Raw genomic sequence first — 24460 nt, 5'->3', positions numbered from 1 at the left:
GATAAGTTTTCTAATTAGTTACTACTGTCTGCAATAAATGGGCAAAATATAGGGACCTTGTTGCAGTTTAAAACTTAAATATATCTGAAAACAAAATGTCCACTTGCCTAAAAAGTCCATTTGTCAGCCATTTTGAGATGCTTGTAAACTTTTCTAACACTTTGTTTTGATCTAAGATTAACAGGATATAAGACCATTAGACCCAACTATCTGAAAATGCAAACATTATAAACTTGTCGAACCCACACCAAAAATGCCAGCATTTTTAAATAACCCTATTCTTCAATCATCAACGGTTGAATGTGTTACTAGAAACCAGTGCCCCTCTAATCTGCCAACAGGCCTATGTGAAGGGTGCAAAAATTAGAAGTCATTTCTTAATAAAAGGAAAGATATGGTTGGTTGTCCTCTCTTTGATCTGGTCTTTATAGAAGACAGGGGCACAAATAAAGGGTTCAGTAACTTTTTAGAGACCTTCATTATTGTTCAAATAAAGGTCTCTAAATTAATTTAGATAGTTAGATACTTAATATCTATATAAATTTCAAAATGAAACCAATATTTCTTTAAATTCTATTTAATTATAGGTAATCAGTGGTCTATATGTGGTCTGGACCCTGCCCCTCACTCACAAGATGAGGGGGAGGGGCGTGAGGGATTTGGGTTGGCACTAATCTTTATTGTTAGTTTCATATATTTATATGTTAAATAAATATATTATATAAATATTTCATATATTTATGCAATATATAAATATTTATATATTATATAAATATATAAAAGTAACAATAAAATCATGTTTTTTATAATCAATACTAAAAGCTTTTTTTTTAAAAGACTTAATAAAATAATAACGCTTTTTTTTAAAAGAAAATTTAATAAAATAATAACGCTGATTTAACCATTAAATTTTCACAGTTACATAATAATAACATAAACAGTTGGTAAAAATTTTTTAGCATGTGCCAAAAGTAAGTTTTTGTTGTTTTTTAATTGCATACAAGCAATAAAAAAACAACAAAAACTTACTTTTGGCACATGCTAAAAAATTTTTGCGCGCAAGTATAAATAACTCGAGGTCCGCAGTTTAAACAATTTTCACAACCTACTTTTGCTCCATGCTTAAAATCGCTTACCTTAATTTTATTATAAGGCTATAGTTTTTTCATATATTAATTAAACCGAAGATAGGAAGTTAAATGGAATCTAGAGAGAATGAAACTTCTTTTCCAGTCTGGGTTGGGTCTCTTGCAGAATCTGTTAACAAGCCAGTATTAATGATGTATTTTCAAAAGTTTGGCCCCATTCTATATTTAAAGATTATGAAAGATACAGCTACTGGAAAATCAAAAGGTTTTGGTTAGTATATATATATATATATATTTTATTATTCATTTAATATTTAGTAAACATGTCATCAGCCAATGCTATCAAAAGTTTGATAACTTATTAAAAGTCGATGATATTGGATGTTTGTTACTTAAAAGTATTACAGTTATTGACAGGATAAGTTAAGCTTTCTGTCTGTAATCTTTGTTTAAATTATCAATAACAGTTATAAAGAAAATACTAAGCTAATAATAAATATTACACTTGTGTTTGGACAAGTTTCCACAGCACAATTTTCTTATTTAAATATGAAAGTGTTGCAACAATTCTTTTTAACTAGATGCCCTTAAGGTGTTTAACCTGTTTTATAGATCAACACTGAATATTTTCATTGCGATACTTCTAATACGAAGATCACAATTTTTAGTTGCCCTTACCACTGCTAAAGAACCTCACCTGTTTAAATTACTTCTGCTTTATGATAAAAATAAGCTCAAAAAAAATGTCAAAATCCATTTTTCCATTCCATAGACTCACAGGGCCCTTTCAGAATACATTAGAGTACTAAAGTCGAAAAATATTAGCTCTAAATCATAATCAACTGTATAATTGGAATATGATATGGAATGACTGGTACTTTTGCGGTTTCTTCCCCCCCCCCTCTCCTTTTTTTCATTGTTAATTCTGATAAATAATAGTTTAATGTCTTTGCAATTGTTTCACGTCTTTGCAATAGTTTAATGTACTTGCAATAGTTTGATGATGATAATCTTTTTTTCATAAAGGTTTCGTAAATTACAGTAACCAAGAAGATGCAGAGCGAGCAGCTGATCAAATGAATAATGTTGAAATATGTGGAAAGAAAATAAAAACAAAAGGCCCCCACGATCAACCAATCAAATCATTTATTTCATCAGAAAGCAAACTAAACATTAAAAACTTAACAGACTGTTACTATTTTACCCAATTTGGTGAATGTAAAGGATTCGGTGAAGTGAGCACAGGAAAGGTGATATTTTATTAATTAAACTATATGCGATCAGAAATATTTTTTTAACTTTTTTTTTAATTTTTTCTCTAGACCTGTCAGTATCGTCACTTTGATTTAATACAAAAAACTGTAGAGGTTTGCCCTAATTGGGGTAACAAAAGTTGCACTAATCTGCAATGTCTTAAATTGCACCCTAGTCAAAGGCATTATAAGTATAAAGGTATTACGAATGCAAGTTTTTTATTGTTGGTTTAAAATCTTTTTATATAATAGTTTTAATTTATTTGACTTAAAGTCGATTTTAGACAATTATTTATTTCAAATTCATTATTTCTTCAATTCACTTCATTCAATTCTTTAAAAATTTTAATTCAGTTCAAGCTGAGTGTCTTTGAATAGATTCATACACGTTAGTTATGAAATCCTGGGGTATGTTTTGCTGTTCTCTTTGAAGTACTTCAAAACATTCTTCAGCATTTCAGGGAGCATGTTCTACCTTCTTTCTGTCCAGGTAATCCCAAATATGCTCAATTATATTCAAAACTGGACTCAGGGGAGGCCAGGTCATCAATTCCAGTACTCCTTCCTCTGCCATTTTATTTAAATAATTTTTACCACTCGGGAACAATGTTTTGGGTCATTGTCCTGCTGCAGAATAAAATTATGACCTATTAGTCTCATTGCAGATGATACAGCATGGTGCTTTAGGATATCCACATAACATTCCCGGTTAGTCGACCCCCCTATTTTAAATAAATCACCTACTCCAGATGAAGATAAACAGCTCTAAACTTGTAAGGAGTTTAAGAGAAAAACGACTTAAATATGTTTTGCATATTTAAGTCGTTTTTCTTTATTGCCACACCGTAATAATGGTTTTCGAATTGCAACACACCCTCTTAATCCTGATTTAAGTAGGTGCTGTAGAATAATATTTGGATGTAGTTGTTATGACACATTATTTTAATAAATAAACAAACAAATCCCTCCTGTTTCCTCATCAATTTTGTTTATTTATTCAAAATAATATATTCTTTCAACTTTTCTTATATATTATTAAACTTAAACACGCTTTAAAAAAATTACATAGGAAAAAAATTGTAAATACGTCTAATTATACAAGTGGTCTAAAACTTATTCACAGTACTATATATTGTGGTTATAACCCTCTCTCAACTCTATAACTCCGAAACCCGAACCATGACGAACAAGGTCACTGCGCAGAGAAACAAGGCCGCTGCGCGGTACTACCAGGGATGTGGTGGGGATCGAACTCGGAACCTCTTGCTTAAGAAGCGAGCACTCTACCACTACCGCATATATATATATATATATATATATATATATATATATATATATATATATATATATATATATATATATATACACACACACACATATAGCAAGAGCTATAGTTTACGTCCTTGCCCACACTCCTCTAAAATGGTTAACAGGAGCAAAATTTACTGCTCTCGCAGAAGAATAATTATTTCTCTCAAAAGTATAATTATCATTGTAACATAAAAAACACAAAGTCATTTTTATAAACAAAATAAATTAATTGCATAATAAATTTCGATGCTTTTTAAAAAGGGTTGTTGCAAAAAAAAAAATTTATTGGTGATGTATTTATCGCTGCATGAGTCTTTATCGCTGCATGAGTCTTTATTGATGCATGAGTCTTTATTGATGATGCATTTCTGATGAGCCTTTATTAATAAAACACAGTGTAAAATGAAAGAAAAAATTTGTTAATTGATTTCCCACTAATTTATAATTGCACTGTTCTTTAAAGAACATTGATCACTAAATATAAATATATATATATATATATATATATATATATATATATATATATATATATATATATATATATATATATATATATATATATATATGACAGCTTTATGACAGCTTCATAATGCCGTACATCCAGTACGAAGTTTGTGGAAAGTGATTTTAATCATTAATCAATGATTTCCCAAATATATGTTAATTAGTTTCTTTTTTTTATGTTTATATCAGGGTCAAACTTCGAAGTCGGAAGAACATTTAGCATTTTTTAAAATGCTAAATATTCTTCTGACTAAAGAATATTTTAGTGTATAAAAATCTTTCAATGAGTCATGATACTAGCTGATTGTGTATTAATTCGCAAAAGTAAAAGTCTATGTTCTTACATTACAAAGATATAATTGACCAATTATTTTCAAAAAATATGGAAAATCTGGTGCCGGTTTAGAGTTTGTTTTTTTGTTTTTTCAAACAAGCAACCACTAATTAGAGTTGGAAGTTACTGGAAGAGAAAAGTCACAGAAAAAAGATGAGACTTAATTGAATATTATGGAATCTGCAGATTCCATAATATTTATTTGTAACATTAAATAGACTTCTGCAGATTCCTTAATATCCATTTGTTACATTAAATAGACTACTGCGGATTCCTTAATATTAAAAAAAAAGTAATCAGAGTTTTATGAATAATTTGATAAATAATAAATGGAGTTTAATATATAGATTATTAGAGTTAACTGAAGATTATTTAAACTGGCCTGTGGTATAAGCTTTTAATGCTCTCAACATCAATATAGTTTTTATCTATTTAAAATATATCAATTTATATAATTTTTAAACAGATAAAAGTATAAAAGAATCCAAAGAATACAATGCAGGTGAAACTGTTTTAAACTGCAGGTAAAACTGTTTTTGGCTAGATATTAATGGCAAAATCTTTTGAATTATTTAAATATAAATTCTAAAAAACAAATTTATATGACCATGTGCTTCTTTTCACTTCTATTTATTTACAAGAAAACCTTTACATTAGAAAACCTTTACATCAGCATCAAAATTTTTTTAAAGAATATGTTTAACCAAAAATATGACCATGTCTTTTATCTATCAATTGTTTCATTGATATTTTAATTAATTTTTTTTTCAAATAAATATTTTATTAAAAAATTTTTTAAATTTTTTATATAATCTTTTGTTATTTAGATGATTCTACAGCCAAACTAAATTCTATTAATACTCCTGTTTCTCATAGTGGCATCAATGTTGTGCCAATAGGTGTTTTTTGGGATATAGAAAACTGCCAGGTTCCAAAAAACAAATCTGCATTAGCAATTGTTAAAAAATTGCGAGATCGGTATTATCCTGGCCGCAAAGAAGCAGAGTTTATTTGTGTTTGTGATACTAAAAAAGAAAAAGAGGATGTTCTGGATGATCTAAATAAAGCACAAGTATTAATTTTCTATAAAATAAATTGGTAAATTTAGAAATATCATTTTTTCATTCCATTAAAAGAATTTAATTAAATGGTGTCTAATAACAGTCATTTTTTAGATATTCTATTTTATTCTATTCAATCTATTTTATTATTTTTTGATGTTTATTTTAAGTTTCCAATAGTTTGAAAATTTTAAAGTTATCATAATTTTTTTAGTTATCATAATTTGTTATTATTATACAAGGTAAATGTCATTCACATAAATGCATCCTCTAAAAATGCAGCAGATTTAAAGTTAATGCAACAATTAAGGCGTTTTGCACTATCTAATCCATCTCCTGCAACAGTTTTACTTTTATCTGGAGATATCAATTTTGTTAATGATTTATCAGATCTACGTTATCGCCATAACTTGCACATTATATTACTTCACAATAAACAAGCCTCACAAGCACTTCTCCAGTGTGCGCATGAGAGTGAATGTTTTGATGTATTTACAGATCGTATTTTGCCGCACACTCCAATGTTGATGGTATTTTTTATTTTTAAATTTTATAATTAAATGTTGAAATATTTTGAATTCAGTATTAATTATTAAGGTAAATAAAATTGTTTATATTACTTATTATTAAAAATTATTAAATATACATTACATATTAAAAAATAATTATTAAAAATAAATATTGTGATATTAGTTTTGTACATTATCTTTTATATTGTTATATATATAATCTTGTTAATTATTATATATTATTATCCTTATGTTATGAAAAATTTTAATTATATTTAAAAAAAAAAATGTTTTTTTATAAGTAAAATAAACAATTATTTTTCTCTTTTTACAAGTGAATGTATTACATACATTGTATAAAGTTTTATGTATTGTATACATTGTATACATTCTAATGCATTGTATACATTGCATTTTTAGACTAATTAAGGGTAAAAAAAAGTTGTTTTTTTTTTTCAAAGAAAAATTAAATGTAATTATATTTAATGCATAAATAACTTTTTTGGTTTTGTAAAGGTTGGTGGTGACTAACTAAACTTATGGTGACTAAATAAACTTCTAACTTAAGTTATGTGTCATAAAAGTCTTATTTATTGTGTTTGAGTTTTAAAAAAAAGTTTTAAAAATAGTTTAAAAGTTCTTTAAAATATAACTATCAAATCAATTTTCAAAACTGAAATAAAAAGGCTTGATCAAAAATAAAATAAAACATAATAATTCATAATATAATGTATAATGATTTTTAACATTTACTAGGGTAAAGCATAGAGAAGGGTATCCCTTCTGAGTGGAAGTGGAATGGGGATTAGCAGTAAATTTTTTCTAAAAATATTGACAAAGGATTATCATAATCATGGCAATTTTAATCAACTTTTAAAGAAATGCATTTCCTAATAATATCAAGTAATACAAAAAATAAATATAAACATTTGATAAAATCAAATATCATGAGATCAAGATCAAGCTAATTATAACATAGATATGCATACCTGATGCATCAGCATCAGGTTGTTGATGAATTTACCATTTATCCAAGCATCAGCAAAATTAAAACTGATGCATTTATCCAAGCATCAGATTCAATTTTTTTCAAATATGAAAAAAATTAAAACTGTATTATACTGTATCATATTAAAAACCTGTTTTATCTGCTGTAATAATTAGATATTAACAAACTTTATCGTTAATTAGAGACGGAAAAAAAAAAGGAACAATGGCTGTATAGGACCTCAACAATAAATTCTCTATGCTAGTAACATAATACTTAATACAAAATTGTAAAATTAAATTCTACAAAGAACAACTAATAAATGTCTTTCCTTTTTGGCGTGTATGCTAAGAAAGACCTGATTTTGTTTATTTTTACAACCTGGCTCTTGGGTGTGTATGCCTTTCTTTTGTTCACTTTTTCAACCAGACTAAATGTAACTGAGTATTTTTGATAATTAACTAAATGTAAATGATTATTTTTTATTTTATTGAACTTATACTTTAGAGCTTTGAGGAGTATATGGTTGGATTAGAGTTATAGCACTAAAAAATATGAAAAATGGATATATGTATATTAGGGTGGAGCGATTTTCATAGAAAAAAAAAAAGAGTTTAAAAACCATATATATATACATATATATATATATATACATATATATATACATATATATATATATATACATATATATATATATATATATATATGTATATATATATATATATATATATATATATATATATACATATATATACATATATATATATACATACATATATATACATATATATATAAATATATATACATATATATACATATATATATGTATATATATATATATATATATATATATATATATATATATATATATATACACACACATATATATATATATATATATATATACATACATATATATACATATATATATATATATATACATATATATATATATATATATATATATATATATATATATATATATATATATATATATACATACATATATATACATATATATATATATATATATATATATATATATATATATATATATATATGTATATATATATATATATATACACACATATATATATATATATAAATTATGTCAGTGTATTCTACAAATAGAGTGCTCAATGTTCTTAAGGAACAGAGCAATAACAAATAAATAAAAAAACTTATCTAACATTTATCTTCTACAGCATGTTTCGCCATCAGCAGGCTCAGCAAGAAACTCATCTTCCTGATATATATATATATATATATATATACATATATATATACATATATATATATATATATATATATATATATATATATATATATATATATATATATATATACATATATATATATATATATATATATATATATATATATATATATATATATATATATATATATTTAACATATATATATATATTTAACAAATATGCAGTATATAGATATGAATATATATATATTTATAACAAATATGCAGTATATATATATGAATATATATATATATATATATATATATATATATATATATATATATATATATATATATATATATATATATATATATATATATATATTACAGGCCTTGTTACGAGATTTCGCTGCGTAGCGAAAACGCGTAGCGCATTTCTAAGTAACTCAACTCAGCAAATATATTTTGCATCGTTAGAAGTTATATTGCGTCACTAGCGTCTTTTCAAGTACCGCATTGTAATTAAAGTTATTTTATTAACGCGTTAAAAATCATACAAACAGTTTGTTTTTTTCTCACTATAACAAAAGTTACAAACAAAATCTAAGTTCTTATTAAAAAAATCATTTTTATTATTTTTTTCAAATATGAACTAAATTTTATTTTGAAAAAAATATTTTTTTCATGAAACGTAAAATATTTGTTTATTTTCTTATGATTTTGTATTTAGTTTTTGGTTATTTTATTAACTGTTAATACATTTTTTCTTATTTAATTTGTGAACTCTTTTTAATAATGTTTTTAAACAATAAAGTTTTTTTTTGTTATTTATCCAGTTACCGATAACATGTTCGTGATCATAATTTATTTTCATAAATTAAATGAACGTCATTAAAACTTTACGTTATTGAATTAACAATAAACAATATATCTTATTAATAATATATTTACATCAAAATATATCGTGCATTTTTTAAACTTATTATGACTAAAAATAATTTTTATATTTAAAAGGAATTTATATATTTAATTCCTTAAGATAAAACTTAAAACACTTTTTTTTTTTAACTAATTTTTAATAACAAAAAAAAAATTATGAAACAAACTGTTTCTTTAACAAAAAAATCTATTATTTTACAATTGCGGTTAAACTTACGACTTTATTTCTTCTGAATAAACGTCACGTTAACAGTAATCAAAAGATAATTTAAATATTCTAAAAGATATAAGTTTTTGCGTAGCGCAAAACTGCTGAACGCGTAGGCAAATCGCCTTTTCGCAAGCAAAATGCGAGCTGCGTAGCGCTTCTTAACAAGGCCTGATATTACACATTTAGATAGTGAATAATGATATAGTGTAGATCAAACATGAAAATTTTCAAACAAGAAAACTTTCCTTCTAATTCATTATTTTGTAATTATTTAGACAAGCGAAACAAGAGAGTCGAATCAACTTGCTGTATTCAATATTCCTCACTGTAAAACTATATCATTTGAACGCATAACACAACGGTTAAACTTACTTTCACAAAATACAGGAGGAAAAGTGATTCAAGTCAAAGCTCTTAAAAGTCCTAGCAATAATAAAGCTATAATTAATTTTCCAAATGTTGATTGTGCTCGCCGGTAAGTAATTATTTTTAAGTTTAATTTTTTACAAATGTCAGAGAGATGAACTAAAGGTTTAATATAGTCAATAAGCCATATTTATAGTGTGTTTATATTGATAATGTTATAATATTATTAGTAGGGAGATTGTAATACCAGTTTACTGGTAAATAACTTTCTAATAAATAATTAATAATTTTTCTTCTGAGAAATTGCAAATAATTTACCAGTAGTTCTGAGAAATTCTGAGAAAATAATTTACCAGTAATTTGCCAGTTTTTTTGTACAGGCTGACTTAATTACTATTTATAATATTTGCTAGCTACTCTGTTATTTAGAAAACATACATTAACTCTATTCAGTTTTAGGTGGTCATATAATTGGGTGTTCATGTCATGTTGGTGGGAGAGAGTGAACAGGAAATAATTTAATTAAAAGAATATAGGAATATAGAAACAAGTCCAGTAAAAATCTGAGAAATTGAATTGATTTTCTGTAAAAATTAGACAGAATTCATGGACACTGAAAAAATTATGCCATCTTAGCTTACTACATGTAGTTATAATATGATCTTTATAAGTTGTCATTATTTATCTAAAATTTAAATATGCAAATTTTATTAGGTTAAATTAATCCTATAATAGGGCTGGTGAGACTCATTAATAATGATATGATAATGAAGGCTTAGGAGAAGAAAAACTAAAATAAAAACTTTCAATTTAATTGTGGGTAACAATTAGAGTAGTTCCTTTGGATGGTAATCAGATAAATGCCTGGAAAAGCGTCTGGTTGTAAAAAATTGCTTCAGCTTTTCCATAATGTCATATTAAAAAAATCTTTCTACTATACTTTAAATGCAGGTTGTATTAATGTTTAATTATGAGTCTTCTTTTTACTTTATCAATTAGTAGCCTTTAAGGGAAACACTGTTAGTTGGTATGATTAGTTCTTTTCCCTATTATGCTGATATTATTGGTCTGTTATTGCTTTTATTTTCTTTAGAACAGATCAAGAATAAGTTAATAAAAACAATGACTAATAATTTTACCAAGTTAAATTGAGTATAATTGAGTATATAAGATTATAGTGATATTTTTGTATTTATTGTTTTTAGTATTTAAAAAGAACATTTCAAAAACAGTTTAACAGATTGTATTGGCTACCTGTCATTTTTTTTTTTTTAAATCTTTAAAATTAATATCAATATTGATTTTTTTAATTAAAAACTGCTTTGTTTTTTAATTAACAAAAAAAGTTTAACTTTTTTTGTAAGTTAAAAAACAAAACAGTTTTTAACCTTTAAGAAATCTTGAAATTATTTTTTTACAATTGTTTCTCTACTGTATCTACTTGTTTACTATTGTTTGAAAGACTTGAAAGATTTAGAGATTTGACTGAGATTTTTCACTTTATTTTCTTAAGAGTTATCATTTTTGCTTTTTTAATGTCTTTTTAAATCATTGCTTATATAAAACAACGCAATGATTTTTTTTTTATTAGTTAGTTTAATATATTATTTATAGATATTAAAATAAATCGTTCTGATATATAAATATCAGAATGATATAATTTAAATTGAAAAGAAATTCCTTGTTTTTGTTTTTAAATTGATTTTTCTAGTGTTACTATTTTGTTTAGATTGAACACTTAAATTATGAAATCATTTATTATCATGTTTATACCTGCTTGTTTTTGTATTTTCTTAAATTTGTATTTGTATTGTTTTTGTATTTTCTTAGGTGCCTTAATATCTTTCTTGAGTTAAAGTGCATGATATGAAGAAGTAATTGCAAACTCAAAATATGGTTTTGACATGTGTTAGTCCATAGATTGAATTTAGGTCTTCTCAAATCTCTTTTAGACGATATTGATATAACTTGTTTGCTTTCCATAGAGTTTGTTTTCATAGAGATATGTCAAAGTGAATTACCAAAACATTATTTCCAAAACTTGATAGTTTCACAAAAATTTGGTTTAGGTGACAATTCTGTTCATGATGTCTTGTATAAGTTATTTTTTTTTTCTTCAGGTTTGTAAACAACACTGAGAACTTTTGTGTCGTCTGCATATACTTAGCAGACACCATTAGGGTTGATAGATTCAGGGTTCTGAATAGCATCCTGCAAATAGCATCTTGCAAAGCTCACCTTGGCTTTTTTTCCCCAGTTAGATAAGACATCACCTAGAATAACTCATTGAAATCTTTAATATAAAAGGTTTGATCTGTTACAATATATTTTGATACCATTATATTTCAAGCTTGTGCAATAGAGTTTTATGGGTAGTTTTTTAAATACTTATTCATATATAAATTTAAATTACTTATGCATAATACATATCGAGGGTATACTGCCAAAATGCACTAAGTCATTTTTGTTGGTTTAGAGTCAACATAAACACTCATTATTATATGCTTTATCTCTTCCAAAATGCACCAGACCTTATATTCTATATAATACCAAGTTACTGATCATTCTCAAATATACAATGGAATATACGCCATTGCATGAAAAAATTTCATTAAACTGCCATTATCTCAAAATAATGAAAAATGACTTGTGCGTTCTGGCAGTATACCCTTGATATATACCAAAGTTGAAAAATTTAACATCAATCATATGCTTTCAGACAATGTAAATGATAATAATTAAAAACATAAGTTTGTTTTATCTATGTATCTACAATTCAAATTATTCAGTGGCGTGCTGGTCTCAGATGCTATGCAAACTTAATTGTATATTACCTACAAATGTGTAAAGTGTTTTCTTTCTAGAAGCTTCTGTGGCGTACTGGTGCAAGAATCCTGCATAGTCCTCAAGCTTTTTATCTTTCTAAAAAACAAAAAAAAAGCTGTATTTTTTAAATGATCAACAAATAATTTCTAATTCACTTTGTTTATACTTTCACAAGTTCATTTTTTTAATTATATATTTGAGCGCTAGTATAATAAATGATGAAGTTTGTTGTTTTAGATTTATTTTAATGATCTAAATAACTGTTTACTTCTCATTAGTCAATTTATTTGCTGATGATATTAATATCTTGCATATTATTACATCATTCCTTGTGTAAGCATATAAACTTAGATCTAATAGGTTTAGTTCATTGGCTAAATGCAAACTTAAATTCTCTGAACTTGGAAAAAACTGAACTTATATTTTTTTCATCTCCAAGACAAAAACTTCTATTCAACAATCATGTAACTGAAATTAAAATTATTAATAAACATTTATATCCAACACACGTTGTTAGACATCTTGGTATTTTTATAGATTTTTATAGATTTGAACCTCTCATGAAATTTTCATATAGATGCACTCTGTAAAAAAACTTATTCAACCTAATGACATGCATTCAATAATTCGCCATTATGTTGATAAAACTACCCTTAAGAATCTGTATTTTGCAATTTTTCAGTCTCATCTCAACTACTGTTGTCAAGTATGGGGACAAATTGGCATTTTTTTATACATGTTTATTTTACAACTACAAAGTATTTACAAGTAGCCTATCACAGATTGGCGGTAAAGATATACAAATATAAATCATAAATATAAAGTTTGAAATATACAGAGTAAATAAAAGTCATAGAGTACCTTTTTCTTAGACGTGTAATACACATAAAAAATCAATTGCGTATGTGGTATATATGTATGTGTTACATATATACCTTGTTACTAATATTACTTTTTTTTTATCAATTTGTATTAAAAGTTAAGTTACATTTCTTTATTTCTTTATTCAAATTAAAAAAAATTCCTTATAGTTGTTTAATTTGATTATTGTAGGTTTTTAGCTGTTTTTTTCAGAGAGTGTTCGTTGTTTAAGTTTAATAGTGAATGTTTCTGGAAACTAATTTGTTAAATAAATAGGGACCAAGATATGTAATTGAGAATCTGGTTGTTTCAAAAGGTATCTTAAAGTTGCCTGTTGCTTTTGTATTGTATTTATTTATATTGTTTTTAAAAAAGTGTGCTGTAAAATGTCCCGGAACCAGACTTTATATTTAAACATGAAAAATATATTTTGAAAAATATTTATTTGAAATATATTTAGTGCGTTCATTTGTTCCAGTAGGGTTTGAGCATGAGTAAATTTGTTTTTGTTGTATACTAGTCTTGAAGCGTGTTTTTGACGTAATTTTGACGTAATTTTGATGTTCTTTTCATAGCAAGCAAAGTAAAATTACGTTGTTTTTTTTTTATTGTAAAATGTTTTTTTTTTTAATTGTTAAATTTTCTTTCTTTTTGCAGCAAGCATATGTTGAATAAAATATAAAAATAAAATATGTAGTTTTTGTTTTAGAGCACTACAACGAATGAATGGCGAAAATGTTTTTGGTTACACTATTAATGTATCTTTCCATTTTGAAAAGAACAAGAAAATTAAAAACAACAAAGAAAAATTTCAAGCTGAACAACCTAGAGAACATGAAGATATTGAAAATCAAACAAGAAGCAATTCAGCCAATGGTGCTTACACCAATTTAAAAAAGTTTTCATCTCCATCTACTCCTATTTTAAATAGTGTTCATGGAAACTCTTGTAGAAAAAAAGGTTTAAACAAACAAAATACTAATCAAAACAAAGTTTTGAATGAAGAATTTGCATTTAAAAGAAACCAAAATGTTGCAAAATTTATGCCACCTTTGATAGAAAATAATAAACAAAATGATATCAGTTGCACGCCATTAATAGGAGTATTCCCATTTGGAATGCCCGCTTTAAGTAATGTAAATCCAGTGTTGCCTAACAGTTTACCTCCTTTTGATACAACAGAGAATAATGGCATTACCATTCAAGTTTCAAACTTAGATAAATCTATAGATTTTAAGAATATCAAAAGAGGTTTATATTTTTTATTCCAAAAGTTTTCGAAAGTGTTGCATATAACTCAAGGTCAAAGCTTTAGTAAAACATTGAATGCACTTGTCACAGTAGCAAATATGCATGATGCACAACTTTGTTTTTCGAAGTTAGATAACAGATTGTTGTTTAATCGTCCAATTAAACTCACAATTAAATCACAATTAAACAAAGACAATATTAGTTTTGTTAAAATGAAAGAAAATGTTGAAGCTATTTTATGCAAAACCGTTTCTGGGTGGCTTCCATTACAAGACTTTCTTTCAGGGTACAAAGTTAAATATGAACAGGCGTTTTATGTCTCAAACTTTAAACATATGAAAGACTTAATTTATATTGATGGGAAGCCTGGTTATCAATTTATATGCTTACTTTCATTTTGTGTTGGTTTAACATTAAAACCTGATATTGATTTTCAAGGAAAACTTGAAGATATTTTGCTGTCTCACAATCGCAAAGTACCATTAGCAAGGTATTTTCTTTATATTTAACTATTTATGTGTGAGTACATATTAATTATAAATGACAGTGTGTCTGTATAATATTTAATAATATAATTTTTTTTGTTTTTTGAAGCTCAATAATTAATTTTATTTTCAAATCCAAAAATAATTTTACTTTACTAATTTTTTATCTGAATAAAAATACAAATAAATATACAAAAAAAATATAGATACAATAATATACTGTGACTTGATAGAAATAAAGTTTTGCCAAATCTCAGTTATTCTGTGTTTAAAATCTACAGACTATACATGGTACTTGGATTTTGTTAGATTGCAAGATTATTTTTTGTTTGAATTTTGAAAAATATTTTATTCAAATTCTTGTAACTTTGTTTTAAAATACCTTGTTTTGAATTTAGAGAAAAAATAAAATAAAGTTACCAAATTTTTATGAAGTATAGTAAATATAAATTTTTTTTTTTTCCCAGTGTTTTTTAATTTTATTTAATTTTCTTTTACAACAAAGATTAAAATAACTTTTTTTATTTTACTAAATATACTCATTTGAATGTATTTACTAAAGGTAATGCATTCAATTAATTAAATAAAAGTGAAAATATCACAGTGTCCCATGTGAGCAGGGGCTATTCTAGGAAACCTGACACCTGCCGTAATGAAATTTGGCAGAAGCCTTGCTGTATATAGGAATTATTTTGCAAAATAACAATATTTGCCTTTTAAAAAAAATAAGTCTTTAATTTCTGAATTTGGTCGGCACCCAACTATGGTTGTCGCTGTTGAAAACGGTTTAGAAGAAGCCCCTGCTGAGTTCTTAATGATGAATTTTTAAATAAGTTATTCAGTACAATTGCTATCTAGTACATGTTAATCCAGATTTAGATATTGTATTAGTATCTCAGTAAGTTAGCAACAATCTAAAACCATTTTAGGCTACAATAAACTTGAGTTTACCTTTTATAACTGACAAATCTAATAACAAAAAAGTTTAAAATCTTCTTGTTAATGATATTGCAAACACAGCAAAACACATACCAAAAGAAATTTCAATCCTAACTCACAGTGTCACGAAATGACTTTTAATTCGAACCTCTTGTCCCGAGAAAACCCTTTGGAGGTTTGAGAGTACACATGTGTAGAATAACACTAGAGTTGGTTTTGAAATCTTTCATCATCGTTCGAGAAAGAAAAATCAGTTTAAAGTTTTTAATTTTATTGCTCAGAATAAAAATTTTACAAAAAAATAATTTCTTTAAAAAAATCTTGTTCTTTATTATAACATATAAATTTCTTCAACATATAATGTGTTTGCAACTCTAAACAAAGCAAAACCAAAAAAAATACATACAAACTATTCTTGAAAGACAAACAGTTTTCTAATTTCAGCTTTGAAATTCAAGCTGTGAAAAACATTAATGATTCTAGATACTTATACAAAATTATTCTACTCAATTGATTAAGAAGCAAGCCTTTATTAAACTCTTACATAGCATATGTAATTAATAACTCTAAATGTCTCTTCCACAAATAGAAATTAAAATAAATGTTTACTGTTATACTCGATCAAACAGTTTCGAAGATTCCTGGGATAATCTGGATGGATGGCTGGCCTCTTGAAACGTTGCCAATGAAGACTGAAGTTGTGGTGAAGTGACTCTGTGGCTTGCTCAGAAAAGATGCCCAGAGAGTGGTTGTGGCGATCAATAAACTGTGTCACATGGAAGAAAACAGCATGTGCTTTGGGGGTAACACTTGTGTTTGGAAGGTTGAGATAGGAAGCTTTAAACTCTTCAATAAGCTCACAGTAGTTCTGTTGGAGTGTATTCCCAAAGCAGGCATGAACAACAGCATCAAATTTTCTGAGGGTTTCAATAAATGGAAATGCCAAAAAGCAAGCATGCTTCTCTGCAAGTTGTTGAAGTGAGTCAACATTTCTCAAAAGGTTTCTACACTCATTGCCAGCAAATTGTCCTCCATGAAAAGGTTGTTGTTGAATGTTGATCATCTTTGGCCACTCATCTGCATTTTGCAAAACCTGACAGAGGTTCTTAAAGAGGTGGTTCACAACACCAATAAGAAGGTGAAGTTCCATAGGAGGAATAAAATCTAGGACAAGAGTATCATCAGAAAGTCTTATTATTGGCTTGTGAACAACATTTTGAAAGTCCCTTGCCTTTTTTGTTTGGGCACCGGCTGCTTGGAAGCTTTCAAAATCAGAACGAATGGAGCCAAATGTTCGAAGCTCACTACTGTGATGAAGATTCTTTGACTCAATGTGCAAGGGTGTGCACTAGAGTGAGATTGCAAGCCACAAATTATGTTAGCAAGCTTCATGTCGCATGACAACACAAAAGACATTCTCTCTAAACACAGTTTATCCAGGATTTGTTTGACATTGTCATAGTTTTCAGAGACATTTTCTGCAATGGCCACCAAAAGTTGACGCTTCACTCCTGAGTCTTTGAAATTTTTAAAGAGAGGTTTCTTTGATGGAGGAGAAGTATCTGGTGTTTCTAAGCTCATAATACCAAAAGAAACTTTCACGAACCCGCCTCCACCATCTATCCCCACCTTAATAAGCTGGTCTGACTGAGGGTCTCTGACTTCAGCAACAGTGTTTCTTAATGCCTCCATGTCATTGCAGTACACAAATAAATGTTTAGACTCTTGGCTAGTGCTTTTGGATGTATCAGTAATTTCTGAGGTGACAAAGAGGTCAGAAAGTTGCTTTCCAAGAGATTCAAACTTTTCTCTGAAATTTTTCTCCACAACACGCTGTGGAACTACTTTGTTTAGAGTTGAAGCAAGTATATTCATTCCTCTATTTGAAAGACCAATCTGGTTTTGAACTTGTACTAGATGTTGTGCAGTCAAGGTGGGTGTAGATGAAGGAAATAATTCTCTTTGTCGCGATGGACCTGCAAAAAATCACAGAAAGTTACCATTGTATCATTTCCGAAATTCATAGTGTATATTTTGTTGCTATGCCCTTTGACAAAAGTTCTTTTTGTTTAAAAAGTACAGTTTTTACCTGGAGTTACTGGAAAGGGTCTTCCTACTCCTTGATTGAGATGGACATTGCCATGGGGGGAAGGAACTTTGTTAGCAATTACAGAAACAGCCACTCTTTCTGCTGCTTTTTTGTCCTTTTCTGCAACTTCGAGTAAGTTCTGTCGTAACATTGCTTTAGTACAGACATGAGGGATGCCTCTTCCTATCAATGAAAAGCATGCTGAACATCTTTTCTCAACAATTGGCTGTTCTATAAGCTGACTGGCAGTGTTTGTTGCTCCACTTATCTGAGGGCTTCTGAATTTTGCTTTTCCCACACTACAAATCAAGCAATCACATGCTGATTCTCTTGTTGCAGGACGGATCTTTATGTTTTGATAGTCTGGCAAGGAAGGAAGTTGGACATCTCTCCCTTCACCTTTTCTTCTGAGACTTACTCGACAGTTTTCACAGATTCCAATTGGTACTCTTTGGTCTTCAAAGTTGATTCTTTGGCCCAAAATTTCTTGACTGCGTTTAATCATAAAATCAGTCAGCTGCCTGTTAGCTTTGTTCATACAGAGAAAACAGACAGTTTTCCTGTTGTCTTCATGAGTTTTTGCTTGGTTAGGCATTTTGAAAAATGACGCACACCTTGTTCTTTTAAAACGGTTTCTAAACTGTTTGCAGGTTTTTCCCGGAATTTTTTAGTTAATTATTTTTTTGCTAAAATATTTTGTATGTACTATTTGTAAAACAAATAACCAAAATAGACAGTTTTTTTGAGAAAGAAAATAAAACTCTTAGTTTATTGACCTTATTAAATAAGCATAAAATTAAAAACTTTAAACTGATTTTTCTTTCTCGGACGATGATGAAAGATTTCAAAACCAACTCTAGTGTAATTCTACACATGTGTACTCTCAAACCTCCAAAGGGTTTTCTCGGGACAAGAGGTTCGAATTAAAAGTCATTTCGTGACACAGTGAACTTGGATAAACTCTTTAATACTTTTTCTTGTGTTAGACTATATTTCTTTATGTCTAACCTAATGGTTAGACATATTTCTTTGCATTTACAAATAAGTATCTTATAGAAAAGAATATTGAGTTAAAGAATATTGAATTGAATTGTATGTTTTTGCTCTCAAAATATTAAAGTACTATTTTGAAGATCTTTGTGATCAGAGGAAAAAAGTCTCAATCCGTTAATAGTTTTTTTTTCTTTTTTTTTTTTTTTGCAAAACTTTTCTAAGGATAAAGGTAGTGTCAACCAAATAATCTTCTGGATTGATTATTATTGGCAACCAATAAACAACTAAAACCTATAAACAGCCTTAGGGTTGATGGGGACTTAAACAAGTAAAATGATAAACTAAGCTAAAAATAATAAACTGATCAAAAAATGCATTTGAACTTGAATATTACCTTATTTACTTATGATGATAGAACGAAAATTGGTCTCAATCCGTTAATCCTTTTTTTTTTACAGAACATTTTTTAATATAATGTCAACCAAATAATCTTCTGGATTTGTTATTATTGGCAACCAATAAATAAATAAAACCTATGAACAGCTTTCAAGTTGACGGCAAAGTTGATCAGACGACTCGAACAAGTAAAATAATAAGCTAAAAATAATAAACTGATCAAAAAATGCATTGAACTTAAACATTTCCTTATTTACTTATGATGATGGAACATCTACTGGAAATTTTTACCAATAGGTAAATTTCTTATACTGGTGCTACAGGCTTATTTCTTGCTACTGAAGCATTAAGTTTTTTTTAGAAGAACTTAACAGTGCTACCAATAATTGACCAATAAAGTTTGTTAAATGGAAAAATTTGAAGAGTTTTTTAAAAAGTTAACTACATCTCATTGAATGCGTTAAAACAAACTTCTGTTGTGGAAAACAAACTTATATTATAAGCTCTTTTTAAAAAATTGATAGTAACTGAATAAACTGGGCTAATAAGTTCTAGCTGACCTCTTGGCAAAAGAAATGCTAGTAATGTTCAAGATATAAATCAAGTTTTATTTGAGCATATTGAAAATCCAATAATACATAGGATAGATGGAATAAGATCTTTGATCAGAAATTTCAGAAACTGTTAGACCTCTGTTATGATCAAAGAATAGAAACAACAAACCAAAAGCTTCTTTAAAAAATAATCCTGTCTATTTTTTTGTTTATGTTCTAAAATTGGAAGCATCTCAATATGTTTATTTTGCTTGAAAATCAACAAAACTGCATTTTGACCAAATTAATAAGCAGGAAGATGGGATATCCATTTTTATAATGATGTTTTGAAAATACTTGATTGAAAATATTTTTCTCAAGTACCTTTAGTTACAATAATTTAAAGCTCCTTTAATATTGATTGATAAACAACTGCATTATCCAAAGATTGCATTGTAAACGCTTTCTAGAACATCATCAGTAGTTAAGTTGTGACAATAGTGCAGATTGCTTTTTGGTCGCATACAAGTCTGTTTCCACATAACTGTAAGGCACTTATTAACAGAAAACTAAGAAATACTGACTTAGGCTGCTATTATTCTTTAAGTTTTTTTAAGGGTTATTTTGAGAGAGAAGTAAAAAAGAAAACAACAGGTACAGCAATTTTTTGTACTGTTGTAAGTATAACCTTTATCAATATAACTCTGCAGTAATTCTTGTTTTTGTTACTGTAGAGTTTTGTGGGTGTAAATTATGATAATGCATTAATTTTTTTTTACATTTTTTAATGCTTTTTTATCAAATTTCTGTTATTTTAATTCTTAGCCTTCCAGGCCTTTATTGGAGCTATCAGCAAGAACTCCTTCCATTATGTAATGATGGAATTCCATTACAACATGTTTTGAGTAAAAACATCACTCTTGTTGGTTTTCCAGGATCACAAGAAGTTTTTCATAAAAAATTGCCAGCAGTGAATGGTAAATGTTCATATATATACACAGTTAACTCCCGGTTTTGAATTTCCATAGCGAATAAAATTTTACCTTGAGCGACTGAAATTTTCAAATAACCGAAACTAGTTTAATTTATCCACTTTAAAATGACTTATTTTAAATTAGTATATATTTTTCATTAAAATGAATTAGACGATGGAATAAAATATTGCATAATATGCTGAAATAAAATGTTGCATAAGATGTTGAAATAAAATGTTGCATAAGATATTGAATAAGATGAATAAGATGCTGGATAAGTTGTTTACATGTAAAATAATAAAATTTTTACAATTAAAATATATATTTTTTAAAGATTGTACTGTTGTTAGAAAGATCATTTGAGTAACTTTATTGAATCTGCAGGGACTATTATTTAAGTAACTTTATTGGACATGCAATTTCTGATAATTTTAGCTTTTTAGCAGGCAAATTATTTTTCTTATTGTGATAATTAACTAACTAATTAAAGAAATTACTCGTTTACCAAAAAGGAAAAGTGACACAAAGCAAAAACAATATTTTTCCTTTTATAAAGTGAAAATATTACGTTTAAAGAGCTTTTATGTTTTAAGAGCTGACTTTTTGGATATTTTTCACATTAAAACTACATAAAAAAGTCGTATTTTTGGTGATCAACAAAATTGTAAGAATCTTTTTTCTTAAAATTCATTAGAAATTGTAAGATTTTGTAATTGTAAAAATATAATACAAGAAATTTTCAAACTGTAAATTTTTAAAACTTTAAAAATATTAAATAGAAAACTCTTTTTAGTAAATAAAGTCTCTGTTTCTTTTAACTTTCTTTGTTTTTTAAAAAAATAACTCAGAACTTTAGGAAAATTTTTTGAATATCTGATGAGTTTTTATCAAAAATTACTTTAAATAAACAAAATTTTGAATAACTGCCTGTTCAAATAACTAATGGGTATTTACATAAGTTTGTTTAGGAAAATCAAACAGAAAATAGCTTTGAATAAATGGGAATTTCGAATAAATGTTGGTTTGATAAACCGGGAGTCAACTGTATTTTTATAAGTTATGCTGTGTGTATCAGGATAGAAAAAAACATTCAAATCCTAAGGTAATTGTTTTTGCAAGGGGGCATTTTCAAGTTATTAAGTGTGAAAAGACCCATTTTATTTAAGTTTAAGGAAATATGTTAAAAAGCTGTTGAAAATTTGCTTTTTCATTTTTAGTTAAATAATCACATTTTTTTTTCATTAAAAATTTTTTATCAGAAACACACACTCACACACACACACACACACACACACTCACACTCACACACACACACACACACACACACACACACACACATATAAATATGTTTTATATATATATATATATATATATATATATATATATATATATATATATATATATATATATATATATATATAAAAAATTAGTAAAAAACTCTTATCTAACTTTTATAAGAGTATCATCAGGATCAATCAGGAACTCTTCCTGATGATCCAGCAATGGTGAAACTTAAAGTAGAAGATAAGTGTTTTTTACTAATTTATTATTGCTCTGTTCTTTAAGAACATTGAGCACTCTATTTGTATAATACACTAACATAATTTACATACATATATATATATATATATATATATATATATATATATATATATATATATATATATATATATATATATATATATATATATAAGTAAAAATTACATTTTTTTTTATTATGTTTGCCGTTTATTGTTTAAATATTTCTTGCTAATAGGTTACTCTTTATCAAGCTTTCAGTCGGATATTATTTTGTTGTTAAAAATGTCTCCAAAATTTGAAATTCCTTGGAATCATTTCAGTCCTAACTACTACCAATTCTTTGGTTGTGAGCTGTGCGTTCAAGATTTTGAATGTAATGATCTTGAAGAATTGATTAGTAAAGTTTCTGAAATAGTGCAGGTATTTATTATTTAACTTCAATTGTTCTATAAAACGTATTGTACAATTATTAAAATATACCAAAAAGATATAATTTATTAAAATTGTTTTGCTTCTTCTATTTTATTTTGTCCTTTCTAAAACAATGTTCTAAATTAGTCAAGCAAATTTTAAATTGGCAAACACTAATAAACACAACAACACTCTTATTAAATTTTCATCTTGGAGTTTAATCATTGCTGTAATCCTGTAATCATATTTATGAGAATGTTTTGTTTTTTATATTTTTAAATTTTAGCAAATCTAAATTTTATTTCAGTGATGTTTTTAAAATATTATATACTTAAAATAGTTATATGTTATTAATTTTACTTTCTATATGCATAATTTGCATTAGTTATGTTATTTGTTTTATTTTCTATAGACCAGTTGTTTACATTTTTACTGTAAATTAATGCATGCACTGTAGTTGATAGGCAAAAATAAATTAAAAAAAAAAAGATATAAATGAAATAAAGAAATAAATGAAATAAGATAAAAAATAAAACAAGGAAGTTATCTGCTAAAAATGTTGAGTTGTCTATACATTTTTTTCACCTTAAAATACACCTTAAATGTGTAATTGGAAGGCTAAAAAGTTTTAAATTACTTAAAAGCGTTATTTCTATGAAACAAGTTGACATATTGAATAGCATTATGATATTATTTGTGCAACAGTTTATATAAATAAAAGTGTTGTTTCTTAACCAATTGTCAAACAATTTTCATTTGAAATTTCTCTGTTTTTAGTTTAAATGAGAAGTTGTAAACAATCATCTATATAAAATATAAAGACATATATATATATATATATATATATATATATATATATATATATATATATATATATATATATATATATATATATATATATATATATATATATATATATATATATAAGGGGTGTTCTTTTTTTTATCAGGTCGAAATTCGAAACAATAATAGAGTGGTGACTTTTACTTTAAACTTCAAGTTACAAATTTTAAATGAAGAATTACATTCACTAATAATGTCTTGCAATAAACTTCCTGTTAATAGTCTTATTACTAAATATTATTGCTTTTTTGGACGTAAATTTGTATCTGCTAATTTTGGCTTTGACTCACTTCAATCATTGCTCTCTTCTCTTCAACACCCTTTTAAAGTAAGTTTTTTATTTTGTTTATATATATATATATGTGTGTGTGCATGTGTGTGTGTGTGTGTGTGTGTGTGTGTGTGTGTGTGTGTGTGTGTGTGTGTGTGTGTGTGTGTGTGTATGTGTGTGTATATATATATGTATATATGTGTGTATGTGTATATATATATATATATATATATATATTGTTGTTTTTATGCTGTAATAGTGACTCAAAAATTACTCCATCCATATAAGTGTTTATGTCACAATCTTAT

General features: G+C 26.6%; 1 protein-coding gene across 3 annotated transcripts in view; it reads left to right on the top strand.

Moving 5' to 3' along the window:
* Window positions 1–1031: 1031 nt before the first annotated feature.
* The window catches only part of LOC136083911 (meiosis regulator and mRNA stability factor 1-like), a 49132-nt gene continuing 25703 nt past the window's right edge, over window positions 1032–24460 (top strand). For all 3 annotated transcript variants that reach the window (XR_010640192.1, XM_065803841.1, XM_065803840.1), the window contains exons 1-10: window positions 1032–1359; window positions 2115–2338; window positions 2411–2540; window positions 5318–5562; window positions 5794–6081; window positions 9669–9868; window positions 14156–15187; window positions 20958–21109; window positions 22863–23047; window positions 23988–24209. Coding sequence is in view for 2 of the 3 variants with exons in the window: in XM_065803841.1 (XP_065659913.1) it covers window positions 1200–1359; window positions 2115–2338; window positions 2411–2540; window positions 5318–5562; window positions 5794–6081; window positions 9669–9868; window positions 14156–15187; window positions 20958–21109; window positions 22863–23047; window positions 23988–24209 (2838 nt within the window). In the remaining variant the exon portion in view is untranslated. The remainder of the gene's footprint in view (window positions 1360–2114; window positions 2339–2410; window positions 2541–5317; window positions 5563–5793; window positions 6082–9668; window positions 9869–14155; window positions 15188–20957; window positions 21110–22862; window positions 23048–23987; window positions 24210–24460) is intronic.

Source organism: Hydra vulgaris, chromosome 08, assembly GCF_038396675.1.
Source record: "Hydra vulgaris chromosome 08, alternate assembly HydraT2T_AEP".
NCBI lineage: Eukaryota > Metazoa > Cnidaria > Hydrozoa > Anthoathecata > Hydridae > Hydra > Hydra vulgaris.
This window is presented reverse-complemented; position numbering and strand designations above follow the sequence as displayed.